The sequence below is a fragment of the Passer montanus genome, unplaced genomic scaffold (assembly GCF_014805655.1).
Source record: "Passer montanus isolate IOZ18808 unplaced genomic scaffold, ASM1480565v1 scaffold110, whole genome shotgun sequence".
NCBI classification, from domain to species: Eukaryota; Metazoa; Chordata; class Aves; order Passeriformes; family Passeridae; genus Passer; species Passer montanus.
The window spans coordinates 1,878,949-1,898,033 of record NW_024357614.1 but is presented as its reverse complement, the minus strand read 5'-3'; the positions used below and the strand labels follow the sequence as shown (position 1 = coordinate 1,898,033).

At 37.9% G+C, this 19,085-nt stretch overlaps 1 protein-coding gene across 2 annotated transcripts in view; it reads right to left on the bottom strand.

Moving 5' to 3' along the window:
• Nucleotides 1-6,890: 6,890 nt before the first annotated feature.
• Nucleotides 6,891-19,085, bottom strand: part of PRR16 (proline rich 16) — a 93,925-nt gene continuing 81,730 nt past the window's right edge. The window contains exons 2-3 of one of the 2 annotated variants that reach the window (XR_005630043.1): nt 8,118-9,012; nt 6,891-6,955 (exon numbers count right to left, since the gene is read on the bottom strand). Coding sequence is in view for 1 of the 2 variants with exons in the window: in XM_039730956.1 (XP_039586890.1) it covers nt 8,254-9,012 (759 nt within the window). In the remaining variant the exon portion in view is untranslated. Of the gene's footprint in view, nt 6,956-7,881; nt 9,013-19,085 lie in introns of those variants that run through there. The other variant, XM_039730956.1, reaches the window with a different exon arrangement.

Here is a 19,085-nt window from a genome sequence, read left to right as displayed (position 1 = left end):
CTCAGCTGGACAGGGTAGAGAAAATATAAGAAGAGGCTCAAGAGTAGAATCAGGTAAAGGAAGAGACCCCTCACCAATTACCATCACAGGTAATACAGACTGGATTTTGAGAAATTAATTTATTACCAATCAAATAAGAGTAGGAAAATAACAAATAAAAACTAAATCTTAAATCACCTTCCACTCCTCCCTTCTTCCTAGGTTCAATATCAGTCCTGATTTCTCTGCCTCTTCTCCAGGCTAAATAATGCAAAGTCCATCACTCTTTCCTTGTAGGAATGGTGCTCCCTCTGCTCAGTTTTGAGGCCCTTCTCTGGACCTGCTCCAATAGGTCCGTGTCTTTTTCATTCTGAGGGCTCAGAGGCAGATGCAGTACTCCAGCTGGTGTCCCACCAGTGCAGACCAGAGGAGGAGAATCACTTTTATTAACCCACAGGTCACACTTTTGATGTGACCAGGATACAGCTGGCTTTCTGGGCTATGTACACACATCACCAGCTCATGCCCAAACTCTGATCCCCCAGTACCCATTAAGTCCTCAGCAGGGCAGCTCCTGATCTGTTCATCCTGTAGCCTACCTGGATACTGGGGGCTGACATGACCCAGGTGCAGCATTTTGCACTTGGCTTTATTGAACCCCATGAGTTTCCCATGGACCGACCCACTTCTCAAACTTGTGCAGGTCCCTCTGGATGTCATCTTGTCCTTCAGGAGTGTCGCCGCACTGCTCAGCTTGGTGTCATCTGCAAACCTGCTGAGGGTGAACTTGACCCCTTCCTCTATGTCATTAATGAAGATATTAAATAAGGGCACCACTTTCCACTGATCTCCATCTGTACATCAAGCTGTTGACCATTTCCCTCTTATTTGGATGTGAGCATCCAAATAATTCCTAGTCTACTGAATAATCTATCCATATCTCTCCAATTGAGAAAGAAGGATGTTGGAGAGAACTCAAACGCCCCACAGGAGTCAGACAGATAGTGTGTAGTCCTTCCTCTGCTGATTGATGTAGTCTTTGCATTGTAGAAGATCACAAGTTGATCAGCCATGCTGTCTCAAATCACCTTCCTGTCCTCCATGTGCATTCTAGGAGGATCTGTTCCATTACCTTCCAGGCACCAAGGTGAGACTGACAGGTTGGTAGCTCCCAGACTTCTCCTTTCTACACTTTTTTAAGATGAGTTGGTTCAATGTTTCTCTTTTTCCTGTCACCTGGGACTTCCCCTGACTGCTACAACTTTCTGAGTATTATGGTGAGAGGGTTGGCAACTACAAGAGCCAATTCCCTTAGTACTCTGGGATGCATCTCATTGGGTCCCATAAACTTACATACATTCAGGTTCTTTGGGTGTTCATAGACCTGATCCTCATTTACAGTGGATTGAGACACTCCCCATTTGAGAGTGGGAAGGAGGTATCCATTGACTGAAGTGAAAAAGTTTAGTGCCTCAGCCTTTTCCTTGTCTGCTGTTACCCGATTGCCAGTCTGTGTTCATCAGGGGCTGTATACTTTCTTTGACCTTCCTTTTCTCTCTGATTAACATGTTGTTCTTATTATTCTTTGCATCCCTTGCCAAGTCCAACTATCTCTATGCCTTGGTTTTCCTGGCCTCACACCTATACAACTAGGCAATCTCTCCCTAGAGGATACATGTCTCTGCTTCCATTATCTTCTTGTGCGTTTCCTTCTTTCCTTTTTGCTTAACCAGCAGTTTTTGATTAATCTAAGCTGACCTCTTGCTCTGTCAATGAGAGATCCTGTGCTCCCTGGATAGATCTTCCAGTCCTGTTCTGTTTCCTTGTCCCAGTTTCCTAGGTTTGCCCATTGGTTAATTTCTCAAAACGCTGAAATATTGCTTTCCTAAAATTCAAGGTGCTGACTTCACTCTTCTCCTGACCCATGATTGATACTGAATTCCCATCCAACTTGCCTCACCTTCACAGTTGTTCTTATACAGTTGATATGAGGCTCTGGAATCTTGGGACCAGGGAAATAGAAAGGGGATTTAAGTTCTTCTGGAATGGAGGGATTGCCTAGGAAGGAATGCCTAAGGGTTCCCTTTTGAGAGGAATGGAGGGCCCAACATGCCAACCAGACCCAAGCCACAGGGAGATGTGTTGCCTCCCTGAGGCCGATGTAAGAGACATCACCAAGAAACAACCCAGCCTGGTATGGCCCACTGATTATCAGCCCCTATTGGCTTTTCAGGTAGGCAGCAATGAAATCTCATCAAGGGCTTCAGAGAGTCAAGCAGGTGCTCAGGGCCTTCAGACAACTGGTCAAGGGATCTGGAGTACCAGTTGTGTTCTCCCTGTCCTCCCATTTGCAGGGAATGAAGGGGTTAGAAACAGAAAAATCATGAAGAATAATACCTGGCTTAGAGACTGGTGTGACCAGCAGAATTTCGGGGGTTTTGATCACAGGTCAGTTTATGCAACACCAGGACTACTGTCAACAAATACGGAAAAAGGATCTTAGTTCAAGAGTTACCAGAACTTGTTGAGAGAGCATTAAACTCAATTTGAAGGGAGACAGGAATGTAGAGAATCTTTTAACTCCAGTATATCCCTGTACCATCAAATCATCCAAATCATCACTGTGTTTGCAAAAAAGGAAAACCAAAATATCCTGTAGGCATTAGAGAGCTATACAAAAAGACAGTATCATAATGTTCTGGTTTTCACATGCTAATTTACCCAAGAAAGAGACCAACACACACAACTTTTACGTAGAAAAATCAATGCTGAACTGGAAAGGAAATAAATACTTCCATGAGAATTTCTGTCACTGACTGACTTTTTCCTTAACACTTAATCTAATTATTATATTAAACTCATTCAAGATTTTCAAGTAATAATAAGAATCCTACATAAACAAAAACAAGCTCTCATATTGAAGTTGCTATTGTCATGTAAGCACCACTGAGGAATATACTTAAACACATCTGTTGAATGGGTTTTTCATAATTTGCCTATTATTTTCCCTTCTTATGTAATTTTTCCCATTATTGCTTTCAAGATTCCATAAAAAAAGTTATTCAAAATATCAGATAAACAACATCTAGAGACAGCTGTGATATCAAAAAGCTCTTACAAAAAGTTTTTCTTTTTTTCATGAATATAATTTACAAGCAACAATGAGATAGATTGTACTAAGTTCCTTAAAGAATTGTAGAATACACATCCAATATTTCAGAAATTAAAGAAAAAACCTCTTGTGCTGAGAAGAAGATGCAACAATTCCCTGATCTTCCTGGACTCCTTATCTTTCCCAAGAAAGGCAACAAAATTATTCTGGTTTTACTCATTCCTCAAAGTACTGCTCTTGGCTGGATATCAGGTGCAATTTATGTTCTACCTTTTTCTCAACTGTCTGTAAAAACCATTTTCATGCAACAAAAGATACACAGTCCTTCAATAAGAAACCCAATCCCTCAAAGTATAAAAACTTCTACTCCACTTTCATCATTACTGCATGGTGATTCTCATCTTATTTGTATAACCTGACAGGAGAACAATTACCTCAAAAAGTAAGAAAACCCTTCCTTCAAAATTTCTAAAGATTTAGCATGGAGGACCGGGCAACTTAAATACAACAACTTAAATATGCTTCACCACTAGCAGTTTCCAGAAACTGCTAGTGAAATGAACTGAATGGAACTGAAACAATACAGCTCAGCTGATGAACACGGTGCAGGTGTAATTTCTTAACAAAACTCTCCCGCCATGTACCAACAAGAACATCACCATACACAAAAAAATGTGAGGGCTCCGAGAACAGGGGCAGATTTGCACCAGCTGACTCGAGCACGGGCCTCTTCCAGCAGCAGCATACATGGTCAGATCCATTCATCCCAGCAGCTCCAGTCTTAGCTAACAAGAGAGCTCTTTCACCAGTAGGAGTTAGACATGTCAAAGCATTTAAGATCAGAAATTAAAGTCAGCTTGCTTGTGCTCCCCAGAGCTATCCCAAGTTGGATTACTGCAATCCCTTTCCAAAATTATGACTGGGGGAGAAACTTGCTCTGTTGAACTATTAGCCTCCATAAAAGAGGTGATTGAGATAAGATCCCTGCTACTTTTTGTCAACTAAAGGCCATCAATATGTAACTGCTACCAAAGGTGAGGCTGTACTGCAGTTTGCAGGCACTGCTCTTTGGGATACTGACCCAGTAACACCAGTGCTGCTGCTGCTGTGGTTGCTTCAGTTGTGGTCTGTGCTAATACAGATACAGAAATTTTAGGCTGCAGCATGTAAATATTGTATGAGATAGATCACAAATATCCTTACAAAGTACATGTTTATATAACAGATGCCAAATATTTTTTCAGACTGAGTATTCTAGCAATTGTGCTTAGCAAGGTTAACCATATACACATTTCTGCCACATGCCTTTGTGCACATCTCACTTGCAAGACCTTTCTGCACCTGTGAGCATTATGCCTTCAATAGCATTACTAGTTTGAGCACTGGATAGGTATTTTGCTTCTAAACACACACATACTACCCTGAAAAAGCATGACTCACAGTATATATACAAGTAGGGGGTGAGAAATGCTGCCTCTGCAAAAACATGTGCTCAATACTCATGCCTACTTTAAAACTACATCAGACAAGTGACACAGCAACCACAGTATGATTTTACATGCACATGTAAGATTACTGTTTGTGGCATTACTGAAAGGAAAGCCATAATTAGAACATGGAAAGAAAGATCTGAGCAAACATCCACATAAAAATCTCTCTGGTAATTAAAGAAGTCATACTGCTCTCTGCTTCAAAACCAATAAACAAATTATCTGAAGAAAGCTAATAACAAGAGCTGTAGTATACTTGACTTATGTCATGTTGCATTTTAAATAAAATATTGATTTAATAATGAAAAAACATCAATGAAGATTTGGAATTTTTTCTTGTTTTTAAGGAAGTTGGTGATGAGATGAAAGTTGTAACAACTCCAGACAACAAGAGAGAAGGAAGAATGGTGACTTTTACTAGGTGGCAGAAAGATCCATTATCTTTTTGAAGATTCCTACCTTACATCCTTCAAAAGGATTGTTATGGATTTTACTCTCCTAGTTTTCCTTTCTTGCAATGCATTAATGGGTTAACTTTTTTAATGAATGCCATTATTACAAATTAAGTAATTTTCATTTTTTATACTAATTTTCCTAAACTTGTCTCCTTCATTAAATTGATAGAATCAACCTTCTCCCTTTTGCATTTGGGAAGTCTAGATCTGCACAGTTGAGATTGTAAAATACCTTAGGGACTTAAAGCTAGACAGCAGGCTGATAGCAGGCAGACACTGAATTAAAGCTCTGAGTACTGCTACTGGACCTTCATTTTTTTCAGGTATAAACACATTTGCAAAATACTAAATGTAATCTCAGAGAATATTACATTTGCATTATAAATGCAGACAACTCCTGTCCAGTTCTGGTTAGTTTATTTTTAGTTTAGTTTTCCTCAGTAAAGTGTGAAGCATACTGTTTTGTATGTATTCAAAAAATGCTTCACAGACTTTACTTTCCTAATATAAATGTAACAGCTAGCTGAATACACTATTGCATTTGTTGTTACACCATTTCTATTAGCAGTTTCCAAACAGTGCTGCAAAATTTAAAGTCAATTGTTTCCTACATTTTGCCAGTTTACCTGTTTTAACCTTAATTTTATTCTGACACGTTATTAATGTGAAATTATTACTCTGACAAAACTACCTTACAATAGGACACAGGCCAGAGACATTCTCATTAAAACATAACTGATTCAATGTTTGTACTATGATTTTACAGAGACCTTGGAACATGTGGTATTAAAGAAAGCCTGGGTTGTCAAACTTTGCAGAAAAACAATGTTTTCCCATCACATTTTGAAGCTGCACTGCTGGTCAAAGATAGCATTGCATTTGAAAAGCTGCATCTTTTCATGGCCTAGCCACATCATATGAAGATATTCAGGAGATGTGGGGAAAGAGATAAGAAAGCACTTCTGAAGGAGAAGACAAATTATGAGATGCAAGATGTGGAGTACCAAAACTGAACATTAACTGCTGAAACTTGGATGCTGTTTAAGCTTTCGGGAGCTGACAGCTGTAACAAAACTGAAATTTACATGTACATCAGTCCACATCCACTGAGCACAACATCCAGTCAGGAGGTGTTAACATGTTCACGAGACTGACAAGCCCAGAGGAGAAATGCAGCACTCTGCTATCACAGGTGAGTTCATACCAAAAAAGTAAGGTAACACATATGCCCCAAACCATAACCCTCTAAAATTACTCAGCTTTATTTCCTTTAATATTTTATGTGCAATATTTGATTTGCATTATCTTATTTCTTGTAAACAGTAGCTTGTTTAAGAATGAAAAAAATATTAAACTTGCACATAACAGGTGTATGACCTGTAGAGCAGTGATAAAGTAAGGACAGCAGGAATTTTCTTTTTAAAAGAAAAACCTGCAACTATGCAATACGGATATGTCTGCACATTGTTCCAGTGATTTTAAATGCAGTTTTCAATGTATGAACAAGGGAGGTGCTGTTGAGTTCCAGCATGTGAGCAGAATCCACCTGCCATAATCCTGATTTGGGCAGCAAAGATCTTGCACAGATGCAGGATGAGTTACTGTCTCCTGCTGCGAGCGCCTGGACTTATTGCACTCGGCAACTGCTCTCGTGGGATCAAGTACAGTCAAACAATACCAAATGTAAAGTGCATCATGAAAAACACATGGGTGGCATGAGGGGAAAGCATGATTAAGAATTTAGGATGATTTCCTTTCTTTGCCTTTTATGCAGGGAATACTTCATGAGGCTTTAGACCCTGGATGTGTATTTGCACAAAATAAAATGTTTGCTTACCGCAAAGGTTTACAAACAGTAGTCATCTGATGGGACTTTTGTTACAATTATTCTTATTATTTTGGTTTAAAGACGAGAATACCTATACAGAGAAACATAACATCTGTTTAATATCTATTACTAGATGTAAATAGGAATTAAAATTCAAAATCTATTTTGTCCAGTTTTTTCCTCTTTTGCCATAAAGTACCTTTTATATTTCAACTGAAATAAGCATACTTTTTTTTCATGTAGCATTTGCTGTTGGCCATTGAGATTATTTTGGCACAAGTTTTGTAAATAACAGATTTATTATCAGATTTATTCATCGACTGGATGTTTTTTTACACTCTAAGTCCTTGTAATTCTCTTTGTGAGAATAAAAGGATAGTCTGTCATAAAATAATTAAAAACACTGAGGACTTTTTTTCAACTAGTAAGAATATTAATTGGGTTCACCATCAAAATGTGATAACATGTAAAATATCTTGTTTTGCATGTTAATGTGCCATAATTGCACAGAGCTTTTCAACTTCAAAACTCTTTACAAGAATTAAGTGGATGTCCCCGGAGGCCTTAAGCAACATTTTCTTTGCCTTCAAAAAGAAGATTTGCACCAGACAAAAGCTTTGTGAAAAACACAGAACTGGGCTTTGTTTTTTCAGCCTACTGCCACTGCACAGTAAGATAAAATATCACTTCCATTTTGCAGATGGAGAAAAACGGGGAACTTAATGGGACCATCCCTGCTCATCTCACACTCGGTACTTTACATCAGTAGTGATGCACTGAGACAGTGAGAAACAAAATGCAACTCAGTTTTCCAGAGCCATGCCAACATACATCTCAATTATTTACTTCCCCACCAAAGACCAAGCTACTGACAGTCCAGTGATTAGCCCCTACTGCAACCACCCGACAGTTAGTTTGCTCAAGCACGCATGAAGAGAAAAAAAGCATTTGCTAGAATTCAAAGGCTATTACCTGGTACTTGACTTCATTAAAAGACTTTTGAAAAGTCCCAAAACCCAGGAGAGAAATGGTTATTCCTTTATGTCAGACTGAAACCTATCACATATCACTACGCAGTATTATCACACTGAACTTTCTTTTCATTGCATTTTAAACCACGCTACAAATAAGAAACTGCTACAGATGTTCACAATATTGGTGCTAAAGAATGAGTATTATTTCAGCACCCTTTGCCATAAGAGTATTTTTGGTGAGTACAAATAAGACCAACAAATATTCCTCTTTGTACTTACCATGTGATTTTTATGCCACTTCATGGGACACAGGGTGTAATACATTGGGTCTTTTTATTGCTCAAGTAGAAAGTGCTCATTACCTATTTATGTTTATATATAGGAAAAAGCAAAGAGTTATTACAAGGGGCATACTTCACACTGTTGTAGTGGTTGATTTCCTCAAGATGGTCTTCTGGGGTTTTGGCGCAGTTTGTGGAGGCACAGTTGCAGGTCTCGGAGGAGGAAAGCTATTACTGGGACTTATCCCCAACCCTCCATTTTCCAGAAGAAATGGAGGCAATGGAGGTGGAGGAGGTGGCAGAGGAGGGCACTGGTGTGGCAACTTTCCTGCAACCCGGGCCGGCTCGCTGTGCAAGTGCACGTCCCTGTTTTTGATGTTATAGCGAACGTCACAGTCGGGGCAGTAGCCGTGGTACTGCACTTTCTCACTGAACCGTACGCGCTCCCTCGCCCCCGCCTGGGGACACCGCTCCTTCTCAGCTCTGTGCACCAGCGGCTGCATCACCCCTTTCTCCAAGTTACTGTTGGGCATGCAGCACACATCTCCATTTGGGATGCGGCCGGGCCCGACAGGCAGGCCCCCGTTCCGCAGCAGGGTGCCATTGGTCTTGAGTGGGTTGGCCAAGGGAGGCAGCCTGGGAGGCTCATCACACTTGACGGGTGTCAGTCGAGGGGGAGGAGGCGGCGGGTTCGGCTTGCGCAGCACGGTGAGGATGGCAGAGGGGTGTGCAGGGGGCTTGATGAGGGGCGCACTGCTCCGAACCTTGACCTTCTCCAAGCTGGAGGCGGTTGTGCTGCTGGAGCTGCTGTTCAGGGTGTCTGTTTTGGAACTGTCTGTCATCTCTTCCTCCAGCTGCAGATCACATGTCAGTGTGTCAATCTGGTCAACCACCTGCACAACAGCCAGAGTGAGAACAGTGAGAAAAGCATACCTCAGAGAAGGCACAGAAAAATAAACCATTCTCCACATTTCCCCAAAACTGAAGCACCCAATTTTTTTTGACCATTATTTCTTTTTTCTTGTCAACGTAATAAAATAATCATAATAAAAATGATGACAACAAAAATAATAAGGATGGCTAGCTTGCTAGCCCATCACCTGAATACATGAGAAATATAACTTGAAACAGTCTAGAATGAAATTCCCTTTCTTTCCCTCCAGGGTTTACTTGGTAATATCATAGTGAGTGAAGTGTAATTCTTCAGTATTATGCTTTGCCTTCCAGTGCAGAAGGAGACAAAATTGTTCAGCTTTAGCTTCTACATGACAGCTTCTGAACCCAAAAATTCTGCAGAGTATCTTTTAGCTCTGACCTTGCAAACGCTCTAGATTTAAATTTGCATTCTCTGTATAGGTGATATTATACACCTAGAATCATAAGTTTGATACACAATTTTCTGACAATTTTTTAACATAAAAGAGACTCTGAGAAACAAAATCTCTCTTGTTACCTCCCTTTATGAACATTTTCCATAAGATCTGAAATCGTCCAAAACAGTCCCGAAACAGCATTTGCTGAAAGAGAAAATGTTGCTTGGTTTCCACTCACAAGTGTTTAAGAATTCATGCACTTTATTTGAAGTTTTCCTCTACCTCCCAGAATTCTGTTTTTAGATTCTCCACTGTTAGAATCTTTTCTAGTCTTCAAGACTCCCGTTTCTACTGATTTTTTTTTATAGGGCATGAAACCAACGGGGCGCTCACTTGGTAGAGAAGTTTCTACTATGACAATTAAAAGCCCTTCCTGAAAACTGTACTTAACTCAGTACCCAGTGTAGTTACAAGCTACACATCACTGCAATAGATACCACAGTAGCACTGTGGTATCTGAAGTAGCTGAAGTAGCACTGGGACACATTTAAAAACTGATCTCTGTCCTTCACAGCCTCCCAGAATGTACGTAAAGTAATCAGTAGCTGAAATGTTGCTAACTAACTGGTGCATGAATAAAAACCTGTGCCATTGCTTTGGGTCCTTCTGGGAGATCTGTGATGTTCTGGAGGAGGCAACCAATACAACCCAAATGAAAACAGATGTAGCCATTGTGCCACAGAAACTTTCATTTCTACTTTCTGCTTTCAATAATTTGGTGCTGATACTACTGATTTCAAACTAAGACTATTTTAGGCATATGAGCCACATAATAACTGCAAAAAATGTGAAAGTCACTCCTAAAGGCAGTGACTCTCTCTTCAGCCAAATCAGTCCCCTACTTATGTACCCAGTAGTAAAAGGTAAACAATAAAAGCAAAACCACAATAAAATGAAAAAGCACTCCAGCTTTCACTGCTCATACAGTAGGCTGAGTTGCATAATACAAAATTCATAAAAATTCATATGCAGCAATTTAGTTTAGTGCTTTCCTCCTTTTAAAACCAGCAAACATGCAAATAAGCATCATTCAGAGAGCTTTCAAGCATCTTTGAAAAAAAAAACCCAAACTTTACAATACTTTTTCTCTAAAAGTATTGCAAACAACTAATTTATTCAATATTCTAAGTCCAGTATCATGTTGCATTTAAATTTTTATTTTTTCATTAAAAAGAAAGAAAGAAAAGAAAAAATATGCCCTTAAAACACAGAAATTAAATCCCTGAAATAGCAAGGATTAAAAAAATTATTCTCAAAGTTGAAACTACAGTTGAACAGTTGAACTCTAGTAACTGCCAGATCCCACACATCCCCTCCAGGGTAGAGCATGTAAGAACTCTGGAAAATTTCAGAATAAAGGTAGACAAATCCCATCTGTACCAAAATTCATTCCAAGAATGACAGTTTACAAGTGAAAGAACTCATTATCACCTTCCATTGCATAAGCAAAATAAGGCAGAGGGAACTTCTCAGAAGGAAAAGGGAACAAAGAAAAGAAAATCAAGTTCTGGACAATAAGCCTGAAATTTAAACATCCCTCTGCAAGCTAAGTGGGGATTTGTGTAAATATAAAGGTCTGCCTATATGTATCTAAATATCTTATTGCATCCTACCATCTTTTATTAAACTATAACAGTGATAGAATGGATTGATGCAACATAAACCAAAAAAATTCCTTGGCAAGCAAAGAAACAGAAAAATTATGCAGAACAAAAATTTTCTCAAGACTAACAGGAAAGTCTGTTATGAACTACCCTTCAAGTTAATGACTACAGAGTTTATCTCATGTCTTCTGGGCAAATATGTAGTACACATTAAATTTTTTTTTGTCACTTATCCGTTTGTAGAACATAAATCCAGCATGAAATGGCTCTGACACAACACAGTTTATCTGTCCAGATTCATTCCCACCACGAGTTGTGAGTCTGTGTACTGTTCTTTTCTTTTGCTTTTTTGTCCCAGAAGGTAAATTCAAGTAAGATAAAAAAGCAACATGAGAACCCATGACTAACACAGTGAAACTATTGCAGTTAAAAAGAAAAAAACATTTTGAGAAAAAAAACATCCCTTGTTTCACAGTGCATCTTCTATGGAAGTAAGAGAGAGAATGTTAATTTAAAAAAAATAAATAAAAAAGGTGCCCTAGTTGTGCAGAAATGTGTCCATTTTTTTCATTTCTGAATAAAACAGACTTGATTCACATGTACAAATATTGAGGATACATAATTTTATAGTCCAAGGAGCCCTTTAGCCATTAACTGGATTTGAGCTCTGCAGATATGCCCACTTCTACCCTGCCAGCAGTATGCTGAGGCTTCAAGCTCTTTAGAATCCAGTGTGACACTCCTGAATGAACCAGGACATCAGTCTATTCTGATCTTATCTAAGATATCTAATTATCTTAACAATATTAGGTGCCCAGAGCTGGATTTCTCTACCAAAATATAAGATTACACCCTTAGCAACATGCATTTGGACTCAGAAATTCTGTGTTGCAATTAACAGAGCATAGAGAATTAATCAGTAAAGTCAAATTCAGGTAAAAAGGAAAAAAAAAATACTATTCAACCCAAAAAAACCCCAAATCCCAAAATGTCCACTGAAGCTGCAAACAATTTGCAATGAAAAGATATTTTACAGTTAACCCAATCCTCAATATTACCAAATTTTTGTATGAAGTTGCTTAAAAATATAGAGCTAGCATAAAGTATTGCTTTTCCACTGAGGTCAAACTGCAGTTCCTGTTTAAAAGAACTTCAAAATTTAGTCCAAGAAAAAGTCTTGTGATTATCAAAACAACCTATGCCGACCTAATATTTCCATTGTTTGAGCTGTACTTGTAAGTTTTGTCTAGTTTTTAGCTCTTCTGTTGAAGACCTTTTGTGGGCAAATGTCCTAACTTGATTAGACCAATACTCAAAAGCTCCGTATTTCTCACAGGATGCCAGGATCTCATTCCAAAAATCTAACTTTGTAACCATAAGAATAAAATGTGACACAGAAAGCAACACGTACTTGTACTTCTTACTTGTATTAATAAACTTCTCTGGAAAGTGTCTCTACAATTAGTCACAAACACTTTTTTTCACTGTTTCTTCTTCACTGTGCAATTATCTAATACACGTCCAAAGTACATCTATGGAGAGTTTTGTCTCCTTACAATGAATGTTTCACCAGGTTTGTTTTTCCTCCTATTTAAAAGAAGGTACCAATGTGCAGTGAATACAGAATCCGCTGTCTGCCCTCAATCCACCACAAACAGTTGTTGAGCTTTTTTTGTGACACTTAAATAAAAAAGAAAATTGCTTTGCAGGTAGGAAATGAATATAAACTTAAAGATTCATGATTTTTAAAGTTCACAGAAGTAAAAAGTTGTAATATTTCTTAAGATGTTCAGCCATTTGCATTTTTAAAATGTTTTTCAAGAATTCACATGGATTTACTAACCTTTTTTTTTAATTACTTGCTTCTATACAGGCTTCTATACAGCTCTCATAAAAACTGCATAAGCAGGATGGAACTTAGGTGGTATTACTTCTGAGATGGAATTGATATAATTCATACATTTCTCTTTTGTACTACACCATAATTATACGCAGCTACAAGACTTAAAATTTTGCTGAAGTTCACCAGAAAATGAATAGTTATAGACAGATACTGAATTTTATTTTAAATCAACCAAAATCAAATCATGTCATGAGACAAGTTCTTGTTTTGAACTAAAGAAATTTGTGGTAAAATGAACAAAATTAGGTGGACAAAATAAATGGAATAAAATGTATTTTTTTTTAAACAATGCCAAAAACTTGCAAAATTTGACATAGACAAATATTGCACCTTTTGTGCAAAAATTAGCTACCTGACACGCCACAAAAATAAATATGCAATCGAGAGTAAAAGAGCAATCAGCTCTACCATGAAGAGGCTGCTCTTGCCTTTAAGTAAAGACTGGGAAATATTGCACATCAGTAGCTCTAACATCTCATGATTGCATCTCTAATCCTTCAAGAAATTGTTCACTCACTACAATTACTATCAGAATCTTCTAGAAAAGCTGACAAACTATTTACATTCCCATCACTTTAGCTTATGATTTCCTGTGCAGTTATTAGATCTTGTTGACAATAATGAGTGTTCAATATATATGGGGAACGTGAGATTAGCCCAGCTGGTCAGATCATGCTGCTAATAATGCCAGGGTTCTGGGTTTGATTTCTGCTTGGACCATCCACTTTAGAGTTGGCTTTGATGATTCTTGTGGGTCCCTTCCAACTCAAAATATTCTTTGATTAGTTCTGTGATATCCAAGGACACAAACAAAACTTGTTTCTTACCAAGTGCCTGTAAATCCCAAAAATGAGTTAAAAATGAATGAAACAGAGGTCCCTGTTAACAGTGAGAGAACCAATATCTCCCTTTACAGTTTAAGATGCATAACAGCAGAATAATAACGTTTTCTCAGGTGCTTGCATTTCAGCTTCATTCCATGGTCATATCTTTTGTATTTTCCTACAGCAAATTTCTCTACATTGCCACCTGTCCCCTTCCCTACCCCCAATCCCCAGAGAATACAGCTTCCAGGTCAAGAAGAAACAGAACCAAAATTAGACTAGAGGCAAGTTTATAACGGTGTGTAAGCTAAAAAAATTGCTAAAAGAAAGCAAAAGAAAAGCTGTATCAGGAGAGACAAGTGGTCTACTTAGTACAATAATGTGAAAAATTACAAAAAGCAGGTGCTCAGGTAAGAACACTAGAAAAGTCACAGAGAAGCATTGTGTAGAACCTTATTGCATTTTCAAACAATTTCTAACTTCCTAGCTGAATTTGTATGAAGCAGATTTTGACATACTTATCTACAGTGAACATGTGAACATGCATCAGCTTTCGGCATCTGCAGTATCTTCCAGTTACCCATCTTCATTACATGGAAATGCCACCTACACCTCTTTCTGCTTGAAAAAAAACCCTGATGTTTTAAGACAAAGTGCTTAATGAACTTGCATAATACACAAGCTGTAGTTGTTTTGTGAAACCACAGGTACAGAAGCTCTCAGTCTTGCAAGCAGGATGTGGGTTAGTTTTTTGTTTGTTTTTACAATGTATCCATCAGTATCTTCCTATATGAAGCTGTATTAATAAGTAATGAATGTTTATGCTAAAATACTGTAACAAAGCATAGGGGATCAATTCAGTATTTGAGCAAATAAACAAACTTCCATGCAGATTAGTTCAGCTTTCTCTTACAGTAGTATCTTAGTAGCTCAGTCACTCACCTTGCAGCATCAGGAAAGGGCAAGGCTGGTGTCAAGCCCATCAGTGTTAGGGCATCCAAGAGACCAACCCTATCCTAAGCAAAGTTACACACATCAAGTTGTTGTTGCCACCACAAAGTTGTGGGTAAAGAATACTTTAGTAACTTCTGCAAACTAGTATTATGCTTTAGAGTACACTGACACAGAGTCACAGAATAGGCTAGGCTGGACAAGGTCTCAAAGATAATCAAATTTCAACTCCCTGCCCATGAGCCGGAACAGCTTCCACTATATCTGTCTGCTAAAAGCCCCATCCAACCTGGCCTTGAACACTGTCAGGAAGTAGGCACCTCCAGGTTCCCTGGGAAGCCTATTCCAGTGCCTCACCACCCTTGCAGAAATGGATTTCTTCCTGAGACCTCATCTAAACCTACTCCCTTTCAGTTTGAAGCCATTTCTCTTGTACTGTCACTACATGCCTTTGGAAAAAGCCTCTCTCCATCTCTCTTCAGGTACCAGAAGGCTGCAGCGGCGTCATCCCACAGCCTTCCCTTCTCCAGGCTGAACAAACCCAGTTCTCTCAGTCGTTCCTCATAGGAAGGGTGCTCCATCCTCCGACCATCTCAGTGGCCCTCCTCTGGATTTGCTTCAGCAGATTGATGTCCTTCCTGTACTAGGGACCCTAGAGCTGGATGCAGTACATTCCTTCTTAGCCTCTGAACATAAACGAAATTAAAAGTGCCTATTTTTCAGTGACAGACATTACTCAACTGCTCCCTTACATTCTGAAGTAGACTGAACGACTGAAGTTAGGATGGAAATAAACATATAAGTGAAAATTTATGACTATGTTGGGCTCTTGAAAATTTAAAAACTCAGCATCATGATTCTGAATTAGCAGTTCAGGGAAAGAAAACTGGGAAGCCCACACCAATTTTTTTAAAGCCTTTTTTTCCATGAAGAAACAATAATAATAAGAAAAAAGAAATTATGGCAAGCTGCTCCTCGTGTTACCCTTTAAGAATTTGACATAGCTGTGGCAATTCTCCTGTGAACCCTTTTGGATGAAGTCTCATAGAGATGGTGTTTGGAAGAACAGAGAGAGACATGAAGGCAGATATGTAGCATGCATTCATGACGAATAGTACAATTACAATTCTTGTCACACACAGAAGAATCCTGATAAAACTATGATAAACAAACAGAAACCCTGAGAAAATAAAGTAAAAAACAAACAGAAAAATATTTCTGAGAAAAGCAAGTTCAAATTATATTTGTTACAAAAAATAACTGTTCTAAAATAGTAATCTGAACAAGTCAGTTTCATTTAACAGCAACAGAATTTCACACTTCCAGTGAAATACTGGAAATTAGTTATATGAAATATTCACATCATCTCCTATTTGGAAATATAGGAAAATAAATAATTTCACTAAAAATAAATCAGATTAAATCTGTTTTGTCTCATCTAGATCATCATGGAATGATGACCCTTCTCTTAACTCTGGCAAGTAATTCTATGATTTCACATGTAGCTCATTACCCAGGCTGAAAGACAAACTGCAACTCAGGCTTAGCACTGTGTAAGCATAGCAAAACAGTCCATGGACTTGAAAAAGCAAGTACAATGCATGTCTCTATGGGCAGCAGTGCTAACTAGCTAAGCGAGTTAACCCAGAGCTACCCTGGACTCTGTTCAAAAGCAGATTGTGAGAGCAGCAAGTAGGTCTGGTACAGCTTGTCCTGAACACTGAAAAAAGACTCAGAACTAGGAAAAAAAAATTCTTTTAAGTACTAAAGAAATGAATGAAGACTACCTTATAAAATATAAGGAAAATCTGATTTCACAACTCACAAAGAAAACTGGAACTTAATGGGAAATAAGCAATTTTTCCTCTACTGTAATTGACTGATGTCAATTATACTCCTTTCTTTTTCTTACTCGTCAAATTTAGATTTGACATGGTGGATGTAGCCCGCGTGACTATTCAAGAATATCCAAATTTTATCCTTATTTTATTAGATACAAAAAAAAGGACGAAGCTGGGCACATCAGATATACATCTGATAGATAATTCTGCATACAATTCTTTTAAATTCATTGGCACAAAGAAGGAAATTTAAAAGACAAATTGTTAATCAGCATTCTGTGCTTAAATATGCATGTAAATAAAAGTAAAAGGTCTTCCCTCTAGAAAACTTAGGAGAATTAATACTAAATCCCTGTTTACATGTTTCAGTAATACTCCTTGCAGCTTACTACTGCTTTTCTCTCTCAAAACACGTAACAAAACTGAAAATGGCTGCATGTTGACAAAAACCAAGTAATGGTTAATCTGTGCATTCTCATTATTGCTAATGTTTTCTGAATAAACATGTTGTAAACCATCTGTAAATGCAATAGCACAAAATCTTAGAGATTTTAGTTTCTGCATAACAATCTTTGATATAACAGTCATTCACGATGACTACAAATACAGTGATTTGCCTAATTATGAATCATATTAATTTAAATGAATGCTAAATATTTGTCCAAGCTCTTAACTATTAAGGTAAACAGAATGTAGGAGTTTCTAAAAGTATGTTAATTAATGCTAACCATGGCAACTGTGGAGACTAGAAGTTCCTTTGTAGGATTAGAAAAATCACATATTTTTATAAATGCTTCCCTAGGTACACCTTTCAAATACATTAATAACAGCTATTAAAAAACAACGCATTTGTAACATTATGGCTCTGAAATATAATTTTAAATATTTAGCATACCCCAAAAAAATTTGCTGAGAAGCTGATAAACAATTCCACTGCAATTCTTTTGTTAAAGCTAGTTTTAAGAATATTTCTCTTAATTTAAATAAACCATCTCACTGTGCAGAGTATTAACTGGCATCCTCCCTTTTCCTTTGGCCTTCTAAAATAGGCTCCAGAAATAAATATTTATCATCATTCTGTACTAAAAAAACAAACCCAAATGTTCTCCAAGAACAGCCAATATAACTTTTCTGAGTCCACATGTTAAGGCTGTTGGAATTCATGACTTAAAGGATTTTATTAGTAAAATACTACTTTGAGTCTAGATGGCCTTCATATTTTAGTATTTCAGCACCATTTAGGTTACAGCTCCAAAGTCACATTTAAGCCCAATGAAGTGTGCAAGAAATTTACATTAACCTAGAAGTATTTACTTTTGTTGGACATTTTTTAAAATACAGTTTCAACACAGATTAACAGAACTAGAGGATTAAATACAATATTTAAAGCAAATTTTAGATGAAGTGACAGCATTGTCTGCTTTTTACACTCAAAAAAAAAAAAATTTTAAAGCCTGCGTAGTGCAACAGACATTCTTTCAGACATACCTGAAGTACTCTTTCTGTTGGTAAGTCCTGTTCTTGAAAGATGTTCTGTTTATACAACAGGTTGAACTATCTGCTTAGATAAAAACAATGCTACTGGTAAAACAATAAAAGCAATGCTATAGGTAATTAGGTAATGATGATTATTATTAGAAAGTTTGCAACTTTTTCTGCTGGGACGTCTTAAATGGACAAGTTCCCACCTCCCCCTCACCCTGCTGGCAAGCTGCACCTAACACCAGGAAGTAGGAGTACTACAGACATTTTTCCAAGAATGAGAAAGCCCAGAATATTTTGCAATAGTGACCCTATTAAAGGCTTCTTGGAACTCAATTTGACCTTTTCCATCTATTAAATGTTTGTCCTTAAAAGACCATTAGCTCATGTTTTTGGCACAAGTAGCTGCTGCTCCAATTCTGTTTCTTGTTGCAGATCAGCTAGCTAATAACACAAGAAAACAGAAAGTTTTCTTTGCTTTTGCATATCCCACAAAGCTGCTGGGCCTGTTATGTCTGTAACATACTTGCACTCCCAGCAATACTGAACTATTGAAAGAGAATTTGGGCATCCCACAAGGTATATGGTGTTGTACTCAGTACTACAACCCCGTGTTTTTACTGCAGGTGGTCCAGTCCCTCTCCTGTGTAATCAGTTCAGATGCTTCTGCATCTGTGGCAAAGGTTTCCTTTGGATATAGTTAGTTTTGCTGTTTTTAATGCAAAAGAGAGGCATGACTTTCAGAGGTATTAATGAAAGGCTGAAGGTGAAATCCTGAAGAGATCTGTTTTCCTAGGTAAGTCAATAATTGCCTTACAGGAGTAAACTACAGTAGTAGAATGCATTGTGCAGAGAGTAGAAAACCATCTCCAAACAGGTCTGCAAAACACAGTGGTGAGCGGGGTGGGGGAGTAACTGTCTGTCTCACTCATGCAAATAAACTGCAGCCATGATTCAGTACAGATACCACAAATTTTCAACCAAAGAT